Here is a 21,767-nt window from a genome sequence, read left to right as displayed (position 1 = left end):
GAGGATTAGTGCCTATGGAGCCCACTCTGGAACCTGGGTACATTACAGGAAAAGGGCGAACTGCTCCACCAGTGAGAGTGGCACCATGTAGTCAATAGAAACTCATGTAAATAAGGGCATCAAGCAGTGCAAGTGTGTGAGTGAATATGGCTATCCAACAAGAGCTTGGGTTGCAGGTTCCATTACAAGATGGAGCATATGGATTGAATATATGTGAACCACCTTGTATTGTGAATGCTGTGCCCCTTGTAGGACAATGTGGCTATCAAATCTATACTGACTCAGCACCTGTCACAGACATGCATGCTCCTCAGGTGCTCGTGAATCAACAGAATGGCAATCAATCATTCTGTCTGTCTGCAGGAGTAAACTGCTCAGAATAAGCGAATATCTCCCAAGATGGAAGGAGGAGTCTCTGACATCAGAATCCTGACCCCAGCTGAGGAGGACGTTACATACATTTTATCTGAGAGAAGAAAAAATCCTCCTCATCTCTGTCTTAATCGGATGACTTATCACTCTGAGATTACATCCTCTGGTCCTAGACTCACCCACATGGGAAAACATAACTTCTCCATATCTACCCTCAGAATCATATATGTTTTAGTAAGGTCCCCTCTCAGGCTTCTAAACTCCAATGAGTACAGGGTCAACCTACTCAATGTCTCCTCATTAGACAGTCCCTCCTTGCCTTGAATCAAACTATTGAAACTTCTCTGCTTCCAATGTCAGTATATTATTTCTTACAATTCAAAATTATTTATAGTATTCCAGCTGTGATCTGACCAATGCTTTGTATGGCTTTAGCAAGACCTCCCTATTTTTATGCACCATTACCTTTGAAATAAATGCCAAAGGTCTATTTGCCTTCCCTATTACCCACTGAATTTGAATACTAGCTTTCTGTGAGATGTGCATCAGGGCCCGTAAATCCCTGTGTTCTGCAGCGTTCTGCAATCTTTCTCCATTTAAATAATATTCTATTTTGCCTGCTAAAGGGTATAACAGATTCAAAAGAACTCACAGTGGCTGTCAGATTTGTACTTGCCTCTGTACTCCATTGCTCTGGCTATGGATGCAATGCAGCAATGGCAATGCAAGAGCAGGATGAGGCATGTCAATCTACCTCCACGAAGTCCCTCTTCCTCAAGGAGTCAGGTAGTTGCCATCACACATCAATAAGGCAACCAAGGGGCTTCATCAAAAAAACACAAAGTGTTCCATCTCCCCACCAAGAGTGACCCCATTCACCTCAAGCAAGTTAGGGTGAGGAGGGTGCTCTTATACAGGAGACGCCAACAGGTCAGAGACCTCCAGGCCTTGGACTGTCAGAGAATGGATGCCAAGATCATCTCTGGCATAAAGAAATGGCAGTCAGCATGCAGCTTCCACAACAGCTGTACTAGCTGGGCCCTCACCTAGGCTAGCCAGGGGCAATTAGGGAATGGCTAATAAATATTACCAGCTAGCCAGCAATGTCCATATCCTGAGAATGAGGATAAAAGGTAGCGATATTAAGAAATTATTACAGTCAAAACTATGAAATACATTTGTAAATAAATGGTTAATTGAAATTCATTCATGTGTGTTGTTTTTCATCATGTTGATAGTTGCTGCATTGGTTATTATACTACAATGTTACACTTTGCTTCCAATGACTTCAGATGATCTAGGTCTATGGGTACACCATATTGTATCCTACTTAACCTTTGAACAATTCCCCAATATTACCACGGACTGAATAACCTCCACATATTTTCCTTTTCCATTGAGCCTACACTTAAGATGCCATTCCCATGCTGATCCTGCCCTTGACCCTTTGTTTTACCTATTAGATCATTAGATGCCCTGAACCTTTCAGAACGCAACCTGATACCCGACTATGATCCTACATCTCCCACTCTCCTGCATCTCACTTACCCATCTCCATCTACCTATCCCTTTGCTGTGGAGTGCCCTTGGTTTAATCACCAGAGTCCCACAGCATCACATTTTGCCTTTTTTAAATTCATTCACAGGATGAGGGCATCATTCATTGCCCATCCCTAATTGCCCAGAGGGCAGTTGAGTGTCAACCACATTGCTGTGTGTTTGGAGTCATACATAGGCCAGACCAGGTAAAAACAGACATTTCTTTCCCTGAAGAACAGTAGTGAGACAGAGGGGCTTTTCAACAATTGACTTACAGTCATCATTAGACTTTTAATCCCAGATTTTTATCAAATTCACATTCTACCTTTTGCTGTGGCTAGACTTGAACCCAGGTCCCCAGAACAATACCTGGCTCTCTGGAATAATAATCCAGTGACAATACCGCTAGGCCATCTGTCTGTGGACATGTTGAAAACTCCCTCCCACCAACCCAACCACAGGGTCAGCACACCCATGAGGCTCTTCCCTCCCCTCCACATCCCTGCGTGCGGGCCTTCCCTCCCAGCCTCAGGCAGCTTCCTTCCTTACCTCCCTCAGAACTCCACTCCTGCCTCGACTATACTGCACTATTGCTTTGTGCCTTTAGCCTGATGAAACCCAATCTCAAACATGACCTTTTATGAAACAACATTCCCCCTGCAGTGATTGTAACAAAGTCAGCCAATAGGATATGACTTCTCTGATTGGGGCTCTTATTCTGCTCCTATCAGGGAGCCCTGGCTGGCAGATATAAACAGGAGTGTCAGGGGTCTGTTCACTCTGAGAACTAGCTCTGAGGTAGCTGGATCAGTGATAAGGACTTTGCATGTGTAAATAAAGGGTGACTTGGTGACAGGATACTGGCCTCAGTGGAGTTATTTCAGTCACAAATATGAAAAAGCAACAGCCAGTTATGCTAACTCCAGCAAGTTGATGCTTTTGCCTAATGCACACCATTCACATGTAACCATAATTCTGAAGGCACTTACTTATCACTTACCAACAACATAATATGAAACCTGTACTTAATGCTGGTACGTTTACCTTTTAATGAGTATGCACAAAAGGACACCCCATCACTTGGGCTCAATTATCCTTCAAACTTCTGCAAACTTAATACTGTAGTTACATTCAGCGTGGAAGCTGGTTTTTAGCCTCTGTCATAATTAATCCTTCGCCCACCAAGCTTTCTCACCACCCTGGGAGCTGGTATCAAACAAGTTAATTTGTTAAAGTCTTTGCTGATGAGTGAAGTTATTGCAGAACACATGGACCACGTATTGAGCTGCACTGTTAAGTAAAAAAAAATCATTTTGGGACAGACTTTCCTGTTCCAACAGCTAAACAACAATAAGGCAGATTTACTCACCAGTGTTTTGTTTTCTTTATTCCTTCACAGGATGAGGGTGTTGCTGGCTAGGCAGTATTTATTGCCCAGAAGGCAGTTAAGAGTCAACCACATTGCTGTGGGTCTGGAGTCACATGTAGGCCAACCAGGTAAGGATGGCAGTTTAACTTCCCTAAAAGACATTAGTGAACCAGATGGGTTTTTATGGTCATCATTAGATTCTTAATTCCAGATATTTATTGAATTCAAATTCTACTATCTGCCATAGCAGGATTTGAACACAAGTCCCCAGAACATTATCTGGATCAACAGTCCAGTGATAATACCACTAGGCCATTGCCTCCCCGGTGTACATTCCTGTCCACCAACAATCTCCATCCTAGGGTCAATTTTCAAAATCTGCAAGGATTATCCCAGTGTTGGACTGGTCTGCCACTGGATCCAGGGCCCAGAAACTATGTGGAAATGGCCCCTTGAACTGCCATGATGAGGAGCCATAGTTGAGGCCATAAACAATCTTTTAGACTTCCCGCAGGTCTCAGAGAGCAACTCCATTTTGAGGTGCCTCCATACTCCCTTTCTGCCACAGCAGGGACCATGGGTATGTCAGTGTGCGTGCAGAAAGCAGTTTAATAAGGCCTCCTGTGTAACTGTATAGCCATCCTTAAGTGGATGTAAAATGCAAAAATAACTTTTTTAATTGGCTACTTTTGTAAGATATTATAGATGGTGCACAGCAGAACTGAAAAAATGATCCTATCCACAAGTATATTCTATCAGGAATTGAACTGAATTGATTGATTTATTGTAACATACATTTTTTTAAAAATTCAGCGAAAGTGTTGTGTCATCATGCTCCGGCACCATTTTGAATTATTGATTATATTAAAAGATGTTACTAAAGTAGAGTTTATCATTTTCTCCCCTTGTTGTTTCTCTTTGGCTCCTCGGCTTGGGTTTCTATAATGGGCTTCGGCTATTGGTTGCAAACCAACCCTGCTGCCATTCCCTCAACCACAGGTTGTACTCGAGATGAAGCCCTGGGCCAATCCTACACCCCTGGAGCCTAACTGATGCTCATCCAGGCGATGCTGCCGGACCTCGGTCGCAGTGATCCTGTGCCGTCCCCTCCGCCAATGCTGCTGGTCCTTCAGGTGCCAGACCTACCTGCAGACCTGGAGCCTCAGCTCTGTCCTTGGCTCAGCATGGAAGTCTCACCCCCTACCTCCTTGACCAGATTTTAGTCACCTGTCTTAAAATCTTAGCCATAGGATTAGCCATGGGAAATGTAGAGTTAAAGGGATGGAGTGTGGGTCTGGGTGAGATGCTGTTTAGAGGGTCTGTGTGGGCTCAATGGGTCAAATGGCCTGCTGCCACACGGTAGAGATTCTACGGTCTCCGTACATAGCTTCACTGATCCTGGTCTGATAATTATGAAGCAATCCTACATGATGCCTTGGGGCATTGTTCTGCATCAAAGATGCTACACAAATGCAAGTTGTTGTTGTTATCTCAGAAACATTGGCAAACATGCCACATTTTCTGCACTTTGGATCCTTAGACTTATCCTTAGCAATGTGACACAGATTAGGAAGTTGCTCAAGACAGATAAATAACGGAAATAAACTGAATTGCTCTACAATCATTGCATTACAATAGGGATCTCTCTGCCCTTTATCATCTCTCTGCCTGTAAACTCTGTGTCTGTGTGCTGTCCTCTCAATGCACCCGACAAAGGGGCTGCGCTCCGAAAACTTGTGATTTCAAATAAATCCGTTGGACTATAACCTAGTATCATGTGCCTTCTGATGTTGTCCACCCCTGACCAACACCAGCACCTCCATATCATGCCATTATGTAAGCAAACCATTCCATAAAATCTATATTAACCTGTGTAGAAAGTATTAAGGGTAGAACTCTTCCTGCAATTCCTCCAGAAGCTGAACTGGACTAGCCATATAAATGCAACGGCCACAAGAGTAGCTCAGAGGCTAGTAACAAAAACAGAAGTTGCTGGAAAAGCTCAGCAGGTCTGGCAGCATCTGTGAAGAAAAAATCAGAGTTAACGTTTCAGGTCTAGTGTCCCGAGGTTAGGATTCCTGAAGCTAATAACACACTTCATGATTCCCCAAACCATGTCTGCATCAAAAAAGCACAAGTCAGGAAAACTGCCCACCTGCCTGAATGAGCCCAGCTCCAACAACACTCAAGAAGCATGACATCATCATGCAAAGCAGACAGTTTGATTGGCACCATCTAGAAACACTCACTCCCTCCATCACTGATGTTCAGTAGCAGCAGTATTTACAAGATGCACTGCAGAAATTCTCCAAGATTCCTCACACAGCACTTTCCAAACCCAGACCATTTCCATTAAGCAGGACAAAGACGGCACACATTTGGGAGCACCACTAACTGCGAGGCCCACTCCAAGCTACTTAACATTCTGCCTTGGAAATATGTTGCCATCCTTGACCTCATTGGGTCAAAATCCTGGAATTCCCGACCTAACAGCATTGGTTATACCTGCAGGACATAGACTGCAGCAGATCAAGAAAGCAGGTCATCTCCAGTTTCTCAAGTGCAACTAGAGATGGGCAATAAATATTGGCACAGTCAGCAAAGCCCACATTGCATGAATGAATAAAAACAAATAACTCCTGGGAGTACAAATATTTTCACCAACTTCACAACCAAGCTATTTGTTTGCACAAATGGTTACAGTGTATGAGGTACAGCACGACTGGGTCAACAAACTCGTGAAAAGACTCAGTCCCTTGCAGATCTGTAACCATAAGACTTGGAGGAAGCAATATGCCTTTGATGCTGGAGATTACAGTGGCAGTGCACTTGCTAGCCACTGGCTCTTTTTGAACCTCGACTAGAAATTTGCGGTCTTTTCCAATCAGCAGCCCCAAGCGTATTTGCTCTTCAGAGGAAAGCAGTGAAGTTTGTCCAGTTCACCATTGACCTCAAGAGCCCAGGTGCCTGAGCCGTTAGATTTACAGCCATCATTTGGATCCAAAGTACCATTGACTGCATGCTTGTGGCACCTAGATCCCTGGCTACATTCAACTGGAATGCTCAGATTGTTCTGGCAATCTACACACAACAATGCCTGCATTCCTAGGACTGGATAGCAGCTAAATTTAATGTGAATGACTTGGAATGGATGCATATGGACACTCAGAACTGTGAGCCAATTATGGCACAAAGGCATCTATGCCCTTGGAAGAATGGTTGGTTTTTAACTTTTAAGTGTTAGGTTACTTTGTTCAGAATGCACTGTAAATTAATTCATTCCCTGTGCACCAATACCCTTCTGTTCAGTTTCCTAGCCAGAGCATCAGCATCGAAGTATATGATCTCAGTTTGTCTTCCTCTTATATCTTTGGGCTCATGTCAGCTCTTTGCCCACCAGAATGCAACCCCAAGCCTATACTACAAACATTACCCAACAAGACGAATGCATCAGTGCTAGTGGGGGGGGGGGGGGGGGGGGTTGTACAAAGGCCTTGTCGGTGTACCCATTGAGCCTTACAGTGGTTCCTGCTCAAAACTGGGCTGTGAGTGTTGGTAGAATTGCACGTAGTTGCAGGGATTCTTCTTTTTATCCCAGCTTTGTAGTGAGATCCAGCGGTTGCATAACATGAACATTTGTTAGTGCCATGAGTCACTAGGTTTTATTAAGATGTTCCTGATGCTCCACTGGAAAGGTTTCAACTGAACCTCTTGAGAGGAATCACTGCCCAATGACACTGCTGTCTGCTGGGCGGTCTGACATCTCTACAAGATGGTGGAAGTGATAAGCAGAGGTTGAGTAATTCTCCTGCATTGCAGAAAATGAAGAGTTTTCTGGGTGCCTTTCAAATACAATGACTGGAATTTTGAGCATGGAAGGTCTCTGCAAGACAGAATTTCTTGCTTCTCTATCGATAAAACATGATATTTTATCTGTGAATTTCTAACTAACAGCTGAGAAGGACATATTTGTGCAAGAAAACCCAACCTGTTCCCGAGTTGAGACTTCTCCTCGTTTTAGGTGTACCTCCACATTTTGTCTCATAAAAACCAAAGTTCCATCCAAAATGGTAGCAGTTTTGCTTTGACATTCCCTCTTCCTTCAGGCAAAAGTTTTCTCTGTTAATGAAATTGTAAATGCTTTTATAAAACAAAACATGCTGAAGATTATTTAATGTTGGGTTTAAAAAAGTATTGAACCATAGTTTCATCATTCGTGAAGCCACAAAAGGGACAGATGGGAAATTGGAGCTGATACAAAATAATGAATCTAACATAATTGAAGTGCTTGAATCATTGCAGTAAACTCTGACAAGATTAAATGTCATGAAATTGCTCCTGCAGCCCATTATATTTTTATAACTTGCACAGAACATGTTTTACAAAATGAATTTTGTAATTTTTACCTTCCATCATATTTATTCTAAGCTACATAATAAACTAACAGCAGAGGGTAGTCAATGAGATATTTACAAGAAGTAATAAAGTATTTGTGACATATTGCTCGCAATCAATTGCACAATGTCTCTATTTACCATTACAGTGAAATGAATTGCCTGCAATTTTTCTTCTTTAAAAATGTTTATATTTCAGATTTAATCGTCTGACCCAGAAATGTTTGTTGTGCAAAGTTATCGCCTATTTTACTTGGCTAAACTATCAGTAAGTTTCACACATCAGATTCACAACAAATGTTTTGCAACATATTTGTGAGTTGTTACTAAGATGCTTACAATTGGTTTGAAACTATTCATTGTTTTTGAATTTGTCACTGTGCACAAAAAAACAATCAGCCAACATTGACCACAGGAATGTCAGTTGCATCGACATGCACACAAAATCTGTAAGCTTGGGTAATTAAACAGAAAGGATTGGCCGAAGATTAGCTGACATTAAATAAAGGTTTGTTGCATTTCCTTTTCTTACTTTACTTGCCATTCTTAGGCTTTATAGACACATGGCTTCAGGTTAAACATGGGCAAAGAAACCTGCTGATTACCACATACTGTCCCCCCTCAGCTGATGAATCAGTATTCCTCCATGTTGAACTACACTTAGAGGAAGCACTGAGGAGGGCAAGGGCACAAAATGTACTCTGGGTGGGGGATTTCAACGTCCACCACCAAGAGTGACTCGGCAGCAGTAATACTGATGGAGCTGGTCAGGTCCTAAAGGACATAGCTGCTAGACTGGGTCTGCGGCAGGTGGTGAGGGAACCAAGAGGGAAAAACATACTTGACCTCATCTTTACTAACCTGCCAGCTGCAGTTGCATCTGTCCATGACAGTATCAGTAGGAGTGACCACTGCACGGTTCTCGTGGAGACAAAGTCCCGCCTTCACATTGAGAACAACCTCCATTGTGTTGTGTGGCACTATCACCGTGCTAAATGGGACAGACTTCGCATAGATCTAGCAACTCAAGACTGGGCATCCATGAGCTGCTGTGGGCCATCAACAGCAGCAGAATTGTACTCCAGCACAATCTGTGACCTCATGGCCTGGCATATTCCCCACTCAACCATTACCATCGAGCCAGGGGACCAACCCTGGTTCAATGGAGAGTGCAGGAGGGTGTGCCAGGAGCAGCACCAGGCATACCTGAAGATGAGGTATCAACCTGGTGAAGCCATCAAACAGGACTACTTGCACGCCACACAGTGAAAGCAGCAAGCGATAGACAGAGCTAAGCGATCCCACAACCAATGGATCAGATCTAAGCTCTGCAGTCTGCCACATCCAATCGTAAATGGCGGTGGACAATTAAACAACTCACTGAAGAAGGAGGCTCCACAAATATCCCCATCCTCAATGATGGAAGTGCCCAGCACATCAGTGCAAAAGATAAGGCTGAAGCTTTCACAGCAATCTTCAGCCAGAAGTGCCGAGTGGATGATCCATCTCGGCCTTCTCCATTACAGATACCAGTCTTCAGCCAATTTAATTCATTCCACATGATATCAAGAAACAGTTGGAGACACTGGATACTGCAAAGGCTATGAGCCTTGACAACATTCCGGTAATAGTACTGAAGACTTGTGCTCCAGAACTTGCCACTCCCCTAGCCAAGCTGTTCTAGTACAGTTACAACACTGGTATCTACCCAACAATGTGGAAAATTGCCAAAATGGGTATCAGCCAGCCATACCTGACACATGGGAAGATGGTTGTGGTTGCTGGCAGTCAAGTATCTCAGCTCCAGAACATCTCAACAGGAGTTCCTCAGGGTAGTGTCCCAGGCCCAACCATCTTCAGCTGCTTCATCAATGACCTTCCCTCCATCATAAGGTCAGAATAAGGGATGTTCAGCACCATTCATGACTCCTCAGATACTGAAACAGTCCATGTTCACATGCAACAAGATCTGGACAATATCCAGGCTTGGGCTGACAAGTGGCACATAACAATCCCGCCTCACAAATGCCAGGCTATGACCATCACCAATAAGAGACAATCTAACCACTGCCCCTTGACATTCAATGGTGTTACCATCACTGAATACCCCCACTATCAACATCCTGGAGGTTACCATTGACCAGAAACTCAAGTGGACACACCACATTAACACAGTGGCTGCAAGAGCAGGCCAAAAGCTAGGAATACTGCGAGGAGTAACTCACCTCCTGACTCCACAAAGCCTGTCCACCATCTACAAGGCACAAGTCAGGAGTGTGATGGAAAACTTCCCACTTGCCTGAATGAGTGCAGCCTCAACAACACTCAAGAGGCTTGACACCATCCAGGACAAAGCAGCCCACTTGATTGGCACTACATCTACAAGCATTCACTCCCGCCACCACCAACGCTCAGTTGCAGCAGTGTGTTCTATCTACAAGATGCACTGCAGAAACTCACCAAAGATCCTCAGACAGCACCTTCCAAACCCACGACCACTTCCATCTAGAAGGACAACACCATCCAACATATGGGAACACCACCACCTCCAAGTTCCCCTCCAAGTCAGTCACCATCCTGACTTGGAAGTATATCACCATTCCTTCACTGTCACTAGATCAAAATCCTGGAATTCCCTCCCTAATAGCATTGTGGGTCAACCCACAGCTTGGGGACTGCAGCGGTTCAAGAAGGCAGCTCACCACCACCTTCTCAAGGGCAACTAGGGATGGCCAGCCAGCGATGCCCCCATCCCACAAATGAATAGAAAATAAAAGTTCTTTATGATAAATTCACCATCTCTAGTAGTCTGTGAGAGAATGAGTAACAGAAAAAAATAACTTGCATTTATATGTTTATATATGTCCTTTAGTAGCCCTATGACGTTTCAGGTAACTTCACAACCATTGAAATACTTTGAAGTTTAGTCACTGATGAAATGTTATATATTGCTGAATGGGCCTTGCCAGCATATGTGCTCCACATAAACCTCCTCACAAACTACTTCATCCCACACTATCAGAATATCCTTTCACTCACTTCATTTAAAAGTATATATCTAACTTCTGCATAAATGCAGCTATGCTATTGACCTCAAATACTTCATTCTGCTTTTCAGTCTTTATCCTCTAGAATTAAACCTTGATGCTTGTTTGGATTTCTACCCTTTGCCAATGAGGGTATCTACCTTTAACCCCTACTCTCTATTTTGTGTTCTGTATCTTGCTGTATTCATTTTGTTACCATGTCCCTTGAGTTTATGTGTATCTACTACATACTACCTTATTTAAAGTCTTTTATTAGATCACAGAAAGAAGATGAAAACACAGTGTGGAGCTGGAGGAGCACAGCAGGCCAGGCAGCATCAGAGGAGCAGGAAAGTTGATGTTTCGGGTCGGGACCCTTCTTCAGAAATGGGGAGAGGGAAGGGGGCTCTGAAATAAATAGAGAGAGGAGGGGTGGGGCTGGGGAATGTAGGTGGGTTGGTGATAGGTGAGTGTAGGTAGGCAGTGGTGGGGATTGGTCAGCGGGATGGCGAGGAGGATAGGTGGGAGAGAAGATGGACAGGTAGTGCCAGGTCAAGGAGGCGGGGATGAAAGGGAGGGTTGGTCATGGGATGAGGCCTGGTTTGGGGAGATTTTGAAACTGGTAAAGTCCACATTGAGACCATGGGGTTGTAGGCTCCCAAGGCGGAATATGAGATGCTGTTCCTCCAGTTTCTGGGTGGCATCGTTGTGACACTGGAGGAGGCCCAGGATGAACATGTCGCCCAGGGAGTGGGAGGAGGAGTTGAAATGGTTCGCAACTGGAAGGTGTTGTCGTTTGTTGTGAACAGAGTGCAGGTGCTCTACAAAGCAGTCTCCAAGTCTGTGCTTGGTCTCACCAGTGTAGAGGAGGCCATACTGGGAGCAGCAGATTCAGTGGACTGCATTAGTGGATATGCAGGTGAACCTCTGTCTGATGAGAAATGTTTGTTTGGTTCCTTGGATGGAGTTCAGTGGGGAGGTGTCAGGGCAGGTGTAGCACTTCCTGCGGTTGCAGAGAAAGGTGCCGGGGGTGGTGGGGCTAGTGAGGAGTGTGGAGCGGATGAGGGAGTCGCGGAGAGAGTGGTCCCAACGGAAGGCAGATGGGGGTGGGGAGGAAACTATATCTTTGGTTTTTGGGTCAGATTGCAGGTGGTGTAAGTGACAGAGAATGATATGTTGAATCCAAAGGTTAATGGAGTGATACGTGAGGACAAGGGGCATTCAGTCTTTGTTTTTGTTGTGGGGAGGTGATGTGAGGGCAGAGGTGCGGGAAACACAAGAGAGCAGTCAAGAGCGTTTTCAACCACCGAAGGGGGAAAGTTGCAGTCCTTGAAATAAGAGGACATCTGGGATATTCAGGAGTGGAATGCCCCATCTTGGGAGCAGACGCAGCGGAAGTGGAGGAATTGGGAGTAGAGGATCGCATTCTTGCAAGAAGGTGGGTGAGAGGAGTAGTCTCGGTAGCTGTGGGAGTCGGTGGGCTTGAAATAGATATCGGCACCCCCGACACCTTTCCCTGCAATCGCAGGAAGTGCTACATCTGCCCCAACACCTCCCCCCCAACCCAATCCAAGGAACCAAAAAAAACCTTTCACATCAGACAGAGGTTCACCTACACATCCGCCAATGTGGTCTATTGCATACACTGCTCCCGATGTGGCCTCCTCTACATTGGTGAGACCAAGCGAAGGCTCGGAGACCGCTTTGTAGAACACCTGCCTTCTGTTCGCAGAAATGGCAACACCTTCCAGTCGCGAACCATTTCAATTCCACCTCCAACTCCCTGGGTGACTTGTCCATCCTGGGCCTCCTCCAGTGTCACAATGACACTACCTGGAAACTGGAGGAACAGCACCTCATATTCTGCCTCGGGAGCCTACAACCCAATGGTCTCAATGTGGACTTTACTAGTTTAAAATCTCCCCATCCCCGGCCTCATCCCATGACCAACCCTCCGTCTCATCCCCGTCTCCTTGGCCTGACAAAACCTGACACTACCTGTCCATCTTCTCTCCCACCTATCCATTCCTTCCACCTCACTGACCGATCCCCACCACTGCCTCCCTACACTCATCTATCACCATCCCACCTACCTTCCCCAGCTCCACCTGTCCTCTCTATTTATTTCAGAGCTCCCTGCCCCCCACACCCCCCATTTCTGAAGAAGGGCCCCGACCCAAAACGTCAACTTTCCTGCTCCTCTGATGCTGCCTGGCCTGCTGTACTCCTTCAGCTCTACACTGTGTCATCTCTGACTCCAGCATCGGCATTTCTTACTATCTCTAAGAGAATGAAAATGTTGCTTAAAAAGAAGTAAGCCTGAGGATGGGCATTTTCGAATTCAGTAATAGAGGACCAAGAAACTTATATAGAAAGAAAAGTAGGACATGAAGATAAACTAGTGAAAAGCATAAAATTGGATTATAAAAACTTAGCAGGTATATAAAGAGGAAAACATTAGCAATGATATATGTGTGGCCATTACAAGAAGAGAGGGAAAATTGGGAAATAAGAAAATAGCTGAGAAATCACCGACGCTTCATCGGAGGCTGCACTGATGATATTACCCAGAGGGTAATGAAACGTCTGCAGAACAACAAACCAGCTCGATGAGCCAGCCAACCTCAACACCCACAACCCGAGCTATAAATCTACTCCAAAAACTTAAAGAAACTATGTCGAACTTGAGCTAAATCTTACAGTGTTTTTGGATACGTCCAAGTTGCTTTGGCTTTTTGGAGGGATTTCTACAATTCCTTTTGTTGTGCCTTACCAAACTCATCACATTAATTACCTACTCTACATTTATGATGTCTCTCACATCCAATTCTGGCCCCAACTCACCATACACAGTTCCCAGAATAACTCATCACTCACTTGATATCTGCTGGAAAACTGACAACACTTGCACTTGTGCCATCTTCAATAGGCCAATGGACACCTGGACGAACATTGGCACTCCAAGTCTGCCCTTCAAATTGTGAACATTTGGGAGAAGGGGAAGATGACCACAATTCTCATAAAGGGATCTAGAGGCCCGGGTCAAAGTGCTGGTGAATAGGAGAGCTGTCCTTTTCCTGGAGGAGCAGCAAAGTAGGCCGTGCCACCGGACCCTGCAGCCTGCTCCAAGTTTGCCATTGGGTCAGTGTAGTCTCTATGGTTTGAAGGAATGTCCACCAACGTTGTCAGAATGTCAATGACTTTCCCTGTCATGCCACAGTAAGTGCCACATACTTTCTGCTACCTCACACTCACTCTATCTCAGATACCCCTCACCGTGGCTCACGGTCTGCCATTCTCATTATTGCCAGCAATATCTATTCTCTCCAAGTAACCCTGCATGCATTCAGTGCTGACTCTTCACCATCTCTATTCCCCTCACAACCTTTCCCTCGCTGAAACCAGCAGCAGCAGCATGCCATCCACTATCATCTCACATAGTTCCACCCCTTCCTCTCATTAAAGCAAAGACAAGACATAACTGGGCAGAGGAAGCCTGTGCAAGTGGAGGAGTGCAGGACATTAGGTTCTTCATCCTAAGCAAAGAGAAAATCTTTATCCACATATGGGAAGGCTAACCCCACGGTCAGTCTCATTCTAAATAATGACAATGACACCTTCTCTCTTTTGTCTTGCAGGCAGTTTGAGCATGAGTACAACTTTGGAGAGATGCCCAGATCTTCCAAAAGCTACCTCCTAAACCTCTGGGGACAAGAGTACTGAAAACTCAAGAGAAGCATCAGCAAGACCGCCCCCCTACATTCTCCACAAGCCCAAATAATGAGTTATCAGTGGGAACATTAGTCTTAGAGAGTGTAGGACCACAATTTGGTGAGTACCTCAATGCAGCAGCTCCATAGCTGGATGGGGAAGAGATATCCCTGGCCACAGATAGACAAAGGATTGCCTGAGACCTGAAACCTGCTCATCCCAAGGCAGGAAAGGAGCCTGTGGTGTTAGCAATCAGAGACTTCCTTCAAAATACGGAAGGAGGAGCAGGAATGGCAGACAAATATATAGATTTGAAACAAACAAAATGGAAATTGCTGGAGAAACTTAGCAGGTCTGGCAGAATCTGTAGATAGAAAACAGAGTTAGCATTTCAAATTCAGTAACCCTTCTTCAGAATAAACTTGAAACATTAACCCTGTTTTCTGTTCATAGATGCTGTCAGACCTGCTGAGTTTCTCCAGCAATTTCGGTTTTGTTTACTTTAGATCATACAGTTAGAGAATCATAGAGATGTACAGTATGGAAATAGACCCTTTGGACCAACTCATCCATGCCAACCAGACATCCTAAATTAATCTAGTCCCATTTGCCAGCATTTGGCCAATATTCCTCTAAATCCTTCCTATTCATACACCTGTCCAGATGCCTTTCAAATGTTGTAATTGTACCAGCCTCCACCAGTTCCTCTGACAGCTCATTCCATACATGCACCACCATCTCCAGCATCTGCAGTTCTTTGTTTAATTTTAGGTATAGGGATGTAATGGCCCTTATTGCCCAGAGGTTGCAGCAGTGCAGAAATCATGTGATCATCTGCTTCCATGATGAGGTTGGCAGGTGCCAAGGAGAGCCTGATCCCGCACCCTCTGAGTCTGCTAGAGAGGTGCACACTCTCACACTCCAGTGGTCTAGCCTGGGAGCTAGGTCCCGGTTCTTGCATGCAAAGTATTTCAAAGTTTTTCAATGAAACTAGAGGGAGTGCAACAAAGGTTCACCACACAATTCCTGGGAAGAAGAGATTGTCCTACAAGGAGATGGTAGGCTTGTATTCTCTAGAAATTAAAAAGACGAGAAGTGATCTAATTGAAACATATATTTTTACAGGGCTCTTCAGAGTCGATGTAAGCAATATGACAGCTGACGGAATATAAATTCAGTGAATTTTATAAATCTGGGATTGAAAATTAGTTTTCTTAATCATTAAATGAACATAGACTGTTATTTAAAAAAACTCACCTGATAAACAAATGTTCTTTTGAAAAGGAAAATTTGCCCTTTTTACCTCATGTGACCTACATATGATTCGAGACCCAAAGCAATGTAGTTGACTCTTAAATGTACCCAAAAGGCAGGTAGGTATGGGCAGAAAATTCTAGTCTTGGCAGCAACTCATTAATTTTACAAAAGAACCAAGGAAAGCAGTCTCAGAATCAGATGTAGATCATTTAGGACTGAAACGCTGAGATATTTCTTCACTCAGATGGTGGTGAATCTTAGAAATTATTCACCTTAGAAGTTGTGGAGGTTCAGTCATTGAGTATGTTGAAGACAGAGATGAATAGATTCCTAAATATTAAAGAATGGAATAGTGTTGGAAGGTAGTACTGAGGCAGAATATCAGCCACAATATATTTGAATAGCTCAGGAAGCTTGGGCAGATGGCTCACACCTGATCCTATTTCCTATGTTGCTGTGTTATAAAAATTGAAATATAGTACATTATTGTTATATTATTACAATACTAAGGTTTATCCTTGAAAGTATTCAATAAAGTTGGTAAATGGGTAATGGTCAGCCTGGGAGAAATAATAGCTACTAATAGGGATCACAAGTGGTTGTCAAGTGGTTGTGGTAACAGTCCTTGTGAAGACAAGGCCTGGTGTGTGGGGGTTGGGCTAGGGACAGCTGGACCTGAACCTTTAACTGTGCTTTCTCTCCACAGATACTGCAGATCTGCTGAGCTTTTCCAGCAAATTATATTTTTATTTCTGATTTCCAACATGCATAATTCTTTTTTTCAGTTTAGTGTATAATTTACTGGACTTGTTCTATTTCCTCTGTAAAATACAGAGATAATATTAGCTGTCTGTCAGATGTAATCTTTCCATTCTACCTGTTTCCATTATTTCCTTTTCTAATGATTTATTTAATATATATGAGTGCAGTAGTGTCTCAGGTATCTCTTCCCTTACTTCTTTTATTAAATGTGGTGCAATCTATTTGGTCCGGGAGCATAATCCTATCTGGGTTTGAATTGTTCGTCAACTATTTCCCCCTTTTCAGTGTTAAATGTCTTTATATATTTTTTGCTCTTATCTTCCAATGACTTGTCCACCTCGTCAGGCACCCTGGTTATTACTGAAGCAAATAATTTATTTAATATTTCTGTCTTCTTGCTAACATCAGCTGTCAGTTTATTTTGTGCTTACTTTTCAGATTCAACCCTCTTTCCATGTTTAATTTCTATTTATGTGTTGATGGAATATTTTTTCCCTGTAGCTCCATTTTGTTTTTGTAATTAAAAACCGAAAGGACTGCAGATGCTGCAAATCAGGAACAAAAACAGAAGTTGCTGGAAAAGCTCAGCAGGTCTGGCAGCATCTGCAAAGAAAATGTCAGAGTTAATGTTTCAAGTCTGGCGACCCTTCCTCAGTTTGCTGAGCTTTTCCAGCAGCTTCTGTTTTTGATTTTGTAATTATTCCATGTACATCTTTCCTGAATTCTTTGTTTCTTATTATTGTATTGTCCTGTTCTATTTTTTTCTTTTTTTCCCCCACATACTACAATACGAACATTAATATTATTTTTCCTTCCTTGTTAGCAGTAGTTTCATTTTACAGTTAAAAGAACACAAGATCTAGATTGTATTTCAGATAGATTCAGCTTGATTTTAAATGAATTATCTGAATGCATAATTTGTTTACTTACTTATTTCAAGTGATAGTTTGATTCAATTTAAATTACATACTAAATTAAATAGTCAGTCCAATTATGCACTAAATTAGACATGTAGGATAGTTGTATATGGAATAAAATACTTAGCACAATTATACTTTAAAATACTGTATTTCCTCGTGTTCCATTGCTCCTTCCTCTTCTGTTATATTACTTTCTGAGTTACACAACCTGTTCAGATTTTAGCATATGTTTTTTTTTTACATTGATCGGAACCTTTTTATCTCTGTTTAAGTCTCCTGTTCAGCTGCTTGCAACGAGCTCTTTAGATTCTCCTGTCAGCATTTTCCTACTGAAGTTTTAATACAGGAAGAATGACAGCCCATTTCTGCAGTGTGATAATAACCAGCTAATTAGTGCAATTGATTTTAGTTTTATTTTATTTCTATCATGCATGTTATTGGTTGAGGCATATATTTCAATCAATAAACTAGGATTGGCTCTCATGGTCCTCACATAACTTTATGAAATCACGTGCAGCTGTTTGGGAGAGCAATGGGACCTTATTTAAAGGCTTCATCTGAGCAACTTCACAAAACTTTCTCAGTATTTAATGTTAGCTGAGATGTTGCAATCCTGTCTGGAGCAGGACTTGAACCCACAACCTCATATCTAAAAGGTATCACTTTTATCTCTGAGCCATAGCCAAGAGTTATTGCTAACATTGTGATGTGCTGGGAGCCAATTTCACCTTATTGCACTGATTGAAGTCCCATTATCAATGCTCACTATCAGGAGTTGAGTGTGTGCGGGTGGGTTAGTGTTTCAAAGCAAAGGAGGCAACTCTTCATAAGGAAAACAGGAAATCAACAGGGGAATGATGTCTAAGACATTCTGAATGGTGTCTAAGACACTTTCATAATTTGCTAGATGCAAGCACTATGTAGAGTAGGTGGGGAACTGGAGCAAACTGAATCTCCAACTTCATCACTGTCAGGTACAAATACCCTGCTGGATACAAAATTCACAACATGGTAGCAGAGGGGAGTTACAAATGGAATTCGCTGCCACAAACCATTATTCATATGAAGCCTATAACATATTTTCAAACAGAATTGTAGAGTTTCTAAAAACGAGAAATTATTGGCTCATGTAATCGCTGGCACAGACTTGGTGGCGGTATGATTTGATTTTGTCCTGTCCTGTTTTATAATTCTATACAATATATATTATCTCAATAATACCTTTCAGAAAGGTATTACTTCAGGCCTTTACTGATATGAAACTCTAGAGATTCAAACTAATAAATGGTGAGTTACATAGAAATATTTACTGGGCCATAAACATTGCATATGACATAACAGAAAAGAACTGGAGTATATAATGACAACATTAATCAGATTAACTTACTATAAAACAATCATTGATCTCAGTGCATATTTTCTTTATACAACAAATTTGATTTTAAAAGTTTAATTTACTTTATTCATTTTCCTTAATCAGGTATTTGAAACGTTACAGGGTAATGTAGATTACAAGATCGTTGGAGGATTTTGAAATCAATAATTAAACTATGGTAAAGAAAAGCTGGAAAATATGTGTTGTGTTGATGCAAGACTCTACATTATATCTCTGTATATAAATTATAGCTATGCTATAGCACTAGAAATTATAATTTAGAATCATAGCTATTTCTGCAAATAATTGTCCTTTGTGTTAAAATCTGTGGCTTGAGTTAATATATAATTTAATCGAAAGGCATTATATGTAAATGCCACATAATTTCTCTGTGGTGTATGTCTTGTTTTGTAGAAAGTGATGCTTAATTGGTGTGTCATGTTTCACAAAGGGAGCTGGCGTGGAAAATTGTAAGCAGCCTGGTTCCAAACCTAATCTATGCCAATGCTGTATAGGACACCATCCTGCGGGCAATTTTCTTGCATTATGTACTGTTCTCAGTGATGAGGATATTTTTGTCACAGCCAGAGGGCATAAAGAGAAATCTCAAAGAAAACTGCATTTCCTTCTATATTTTTTGGTTTAAAATTCAGTATCTTTTAAAAATAAATGACCTTGCTGGACTCATAGTTTCTGAGGCTGATCACATGATAATATTTCCAGAAATTTCTGAAACCCTGGCATTCTATAGACATCAAGCTATACATACACCAAGAACTTGGAGATGAGACGTTGACATCCAGTCAGCTGTGGACGGACAGAAAACGTCAAGACCCATTACACTAAACTGAGCAGTTATATCATTATCTAGCAATAGAAACACTGATTGGGGAGATAAAGCCTCATTGTTAGCTTAATGACCTTCCAATTAGCCCACCAAGATGGGCCACAGCATCTGAAACACCTGGCTTTGTCACAAATTGAAAATTGTTAAATTGATTAAAGGTACAACTCTAGGATTCCACATCAGTTGCTGATTGAACTCTAGAGGGATAGCAGGATTCTAGGCTGAATTGGCTGACACTCTGTCTTTATCTCCAAGTTGCTGGCTGGGAAGAGGCCTACGTGTTGTCTGCAAAAATGAAAATATTACTGGGCCCAGCTCACCAAGAAAACTATTATTGGTCACTGAACCCTGGAAATCTGTAACTCATGTGAGCTGATTTTTAGTTTCTCTGGATTACCAAAACTTGTAATTTGTAACTTGTCTCTGTTCTTGACCTGTCTTCCCTAATTTGCTGAGTAGATATGTGGTGGATGAAATAGTGAAGTCATTCTCCCACGATGTTTTGTAATAAACCCTGTCTTTAATTTCACCTTAAAATGTTTTTGTTGTGGTGTTATTTCAAATATTGGGATCTGAAAACAAGGGTTTGAGGAAGACCTTTCTCAGTAAGATGCACGTTAAAAGGGAAAGGAGTCTATCAAACAACATCTTGCCATCTTGGGTATAAAAGGGAAAAAGGACTATAATTTAACATCAGCCTATTCCCCTTTTGATCATGTCATTGGGTAGAAAATGTCTTTTTCAAATCACACTTAAACCAAACAACCTGAATCATACCACAGATGGAAGAAAGGTATTGAGTAGTCAGTCTCAAGGATCAATGTCTCACTCTCACATTATTGCACAACTACAACAAGGAAATGATAAACTCCAAGAGCTGAATTTTCACTCATCAGGGGTAGCAAATGGAAAACAATAACAGGCTACATTTTCTACTGTCAGGTACCCTCCATGGTGTTGTGAAAATGTGGGCTGGGACTTAATTCCAGGTCACCCAGCCTCATTTTCAAGGTTTCTGATTTTAAACGGTGCTATTCAAGATTGAGAGTTAGTTCACATCGTAGGATCTTGTACCCTACACTCCCAACATGCCTTGCTGCATTTCAGGGATAAGTATGGTCAGAACAATCTCCATCTTCCAGTATTCATGGAGTTGAACCAGTGTTGAAAGGGCTTATAGTTTACGGCTCCCCCAAGGCAACTGTCATAGATTACTGAGATAACAAGGTGTAGAGCTGGATGAACACAGCAGGCCAAGCAGCATCATAGGAGCAGGAAGGCTGACGTTTCGGGCCTCGACCCTTCATCAGAAGGGTCTTATCTCCAGCATCTGCAGTTCCTACTATCTCTGTCATAGATTACTATTGTGATAGTGTTGACGGAGCAAGTAGAGGATTGAATTTGAGTTTAGACCTTGTCTGCAGCATCATTTAAATATTGCTGAAAAGCCAAAGGCCTAGCACCAGATGCAAGACTGCCACTAAATTCCAGATAATAAACTTGAAGTGATGTTTCAGGCTGGGAAGGAGAGGAGCAAAGTCCAGATACCAGACAGTAGCAGGAGAAGGCCACCCATAGATGCCAAGCAACTGTAGACTGGGATAGTAGCCATGGTTATCAGAGGCTCCCTGGATGCATTGTCTTATATGGTTCAACAACCTTGTACATACCAAAAACATGAATTGCAATCCCAAGCAGTCAGGATCAGCCTCCAACCATGCATCCTTCAGCTGACAGACTGTGCAAGTATCCTCTGGGTGCATGTTACTTCTGAACATGGAAGGGCTCAAATTATTGACCCTTCAAAATAATGCAAAGCCACAGTACTGTTGAGGACCTAGCATCATTGAAACATTTACATTTTAATGGCCAGGGGCGGATGAGTTTGGTTATAGAGGATTTTAGCCCATTATCTTTCTCTCTTTAATGTTCTGTATAGGAGAGAAGGTCACAAAATGACCAGAAAAGAGCGGTGGGGTACCATATTCCAGACGATGACACCAATGAAATACCAAACAATGCAGATCCTGTACAAGGAGGTGGAGAGGCCTGGTTCAGCCCATCATTTCAAAAAAATCCCCATTTTTGTCATGAAGAAAAGTTTAAGCAGTAAGCCTATGATAATGCTCAGTGAGTTTCACTCTTTGGCCCCTGACAGGAACCATGGGGACATGGTGGGGCTGTACCTATGTCAC

At 42.6% G+C, this 21,767-nt stretch overlaps 1 protein-coding gene across 2 annotated transcripts in view; it reads left to right on the top strand.

Moving 5' to 3' along the window:
* The first annotated feature begins 19,767 nt into the window (after window positions 1-19,767).
* LOC109930675 (gap junction beta-4 protein-like) overlaps window positions 19,768-21,767 on the top strand; it is a 29,853-nt gene continuing 27,853 nt past the window's right edge. For both annotated transcript variants that reach the window (XM_048613257.1, XM_020530131.2), the window contains exon 1: window positions 19,768-19,939. In XM_048613257.1, the coding sequence (XP_048469214.1) occupies window positions 19,938-19,939 (2 nt within the window). In that variant the 5' untranslated portion in view covers window positions 19,768-19,937. The remainder of the gene's footprint in view (window positions 19,940-21,767) is intronic.

Source organism: Rhincodon typus, chromosome 27, assembly GCF_021869965.1.
Source record: "Rhincodon typus isolate 14 chromosome 27, sRhiTyp1.1, whole genome shotgun sequence".
In the NCBI taxonomy this organism is placed as follows: domain Eukaryota; kingdom Metazoa; phylum Chordata; class Chondrichthyes; order Orectolobiformes; family Rhincodontidae; genus Rhincodon; species Rhincodon typus.
This window is presented reverse-complemented; position numbering and strand designations above follow the sequence as displayed.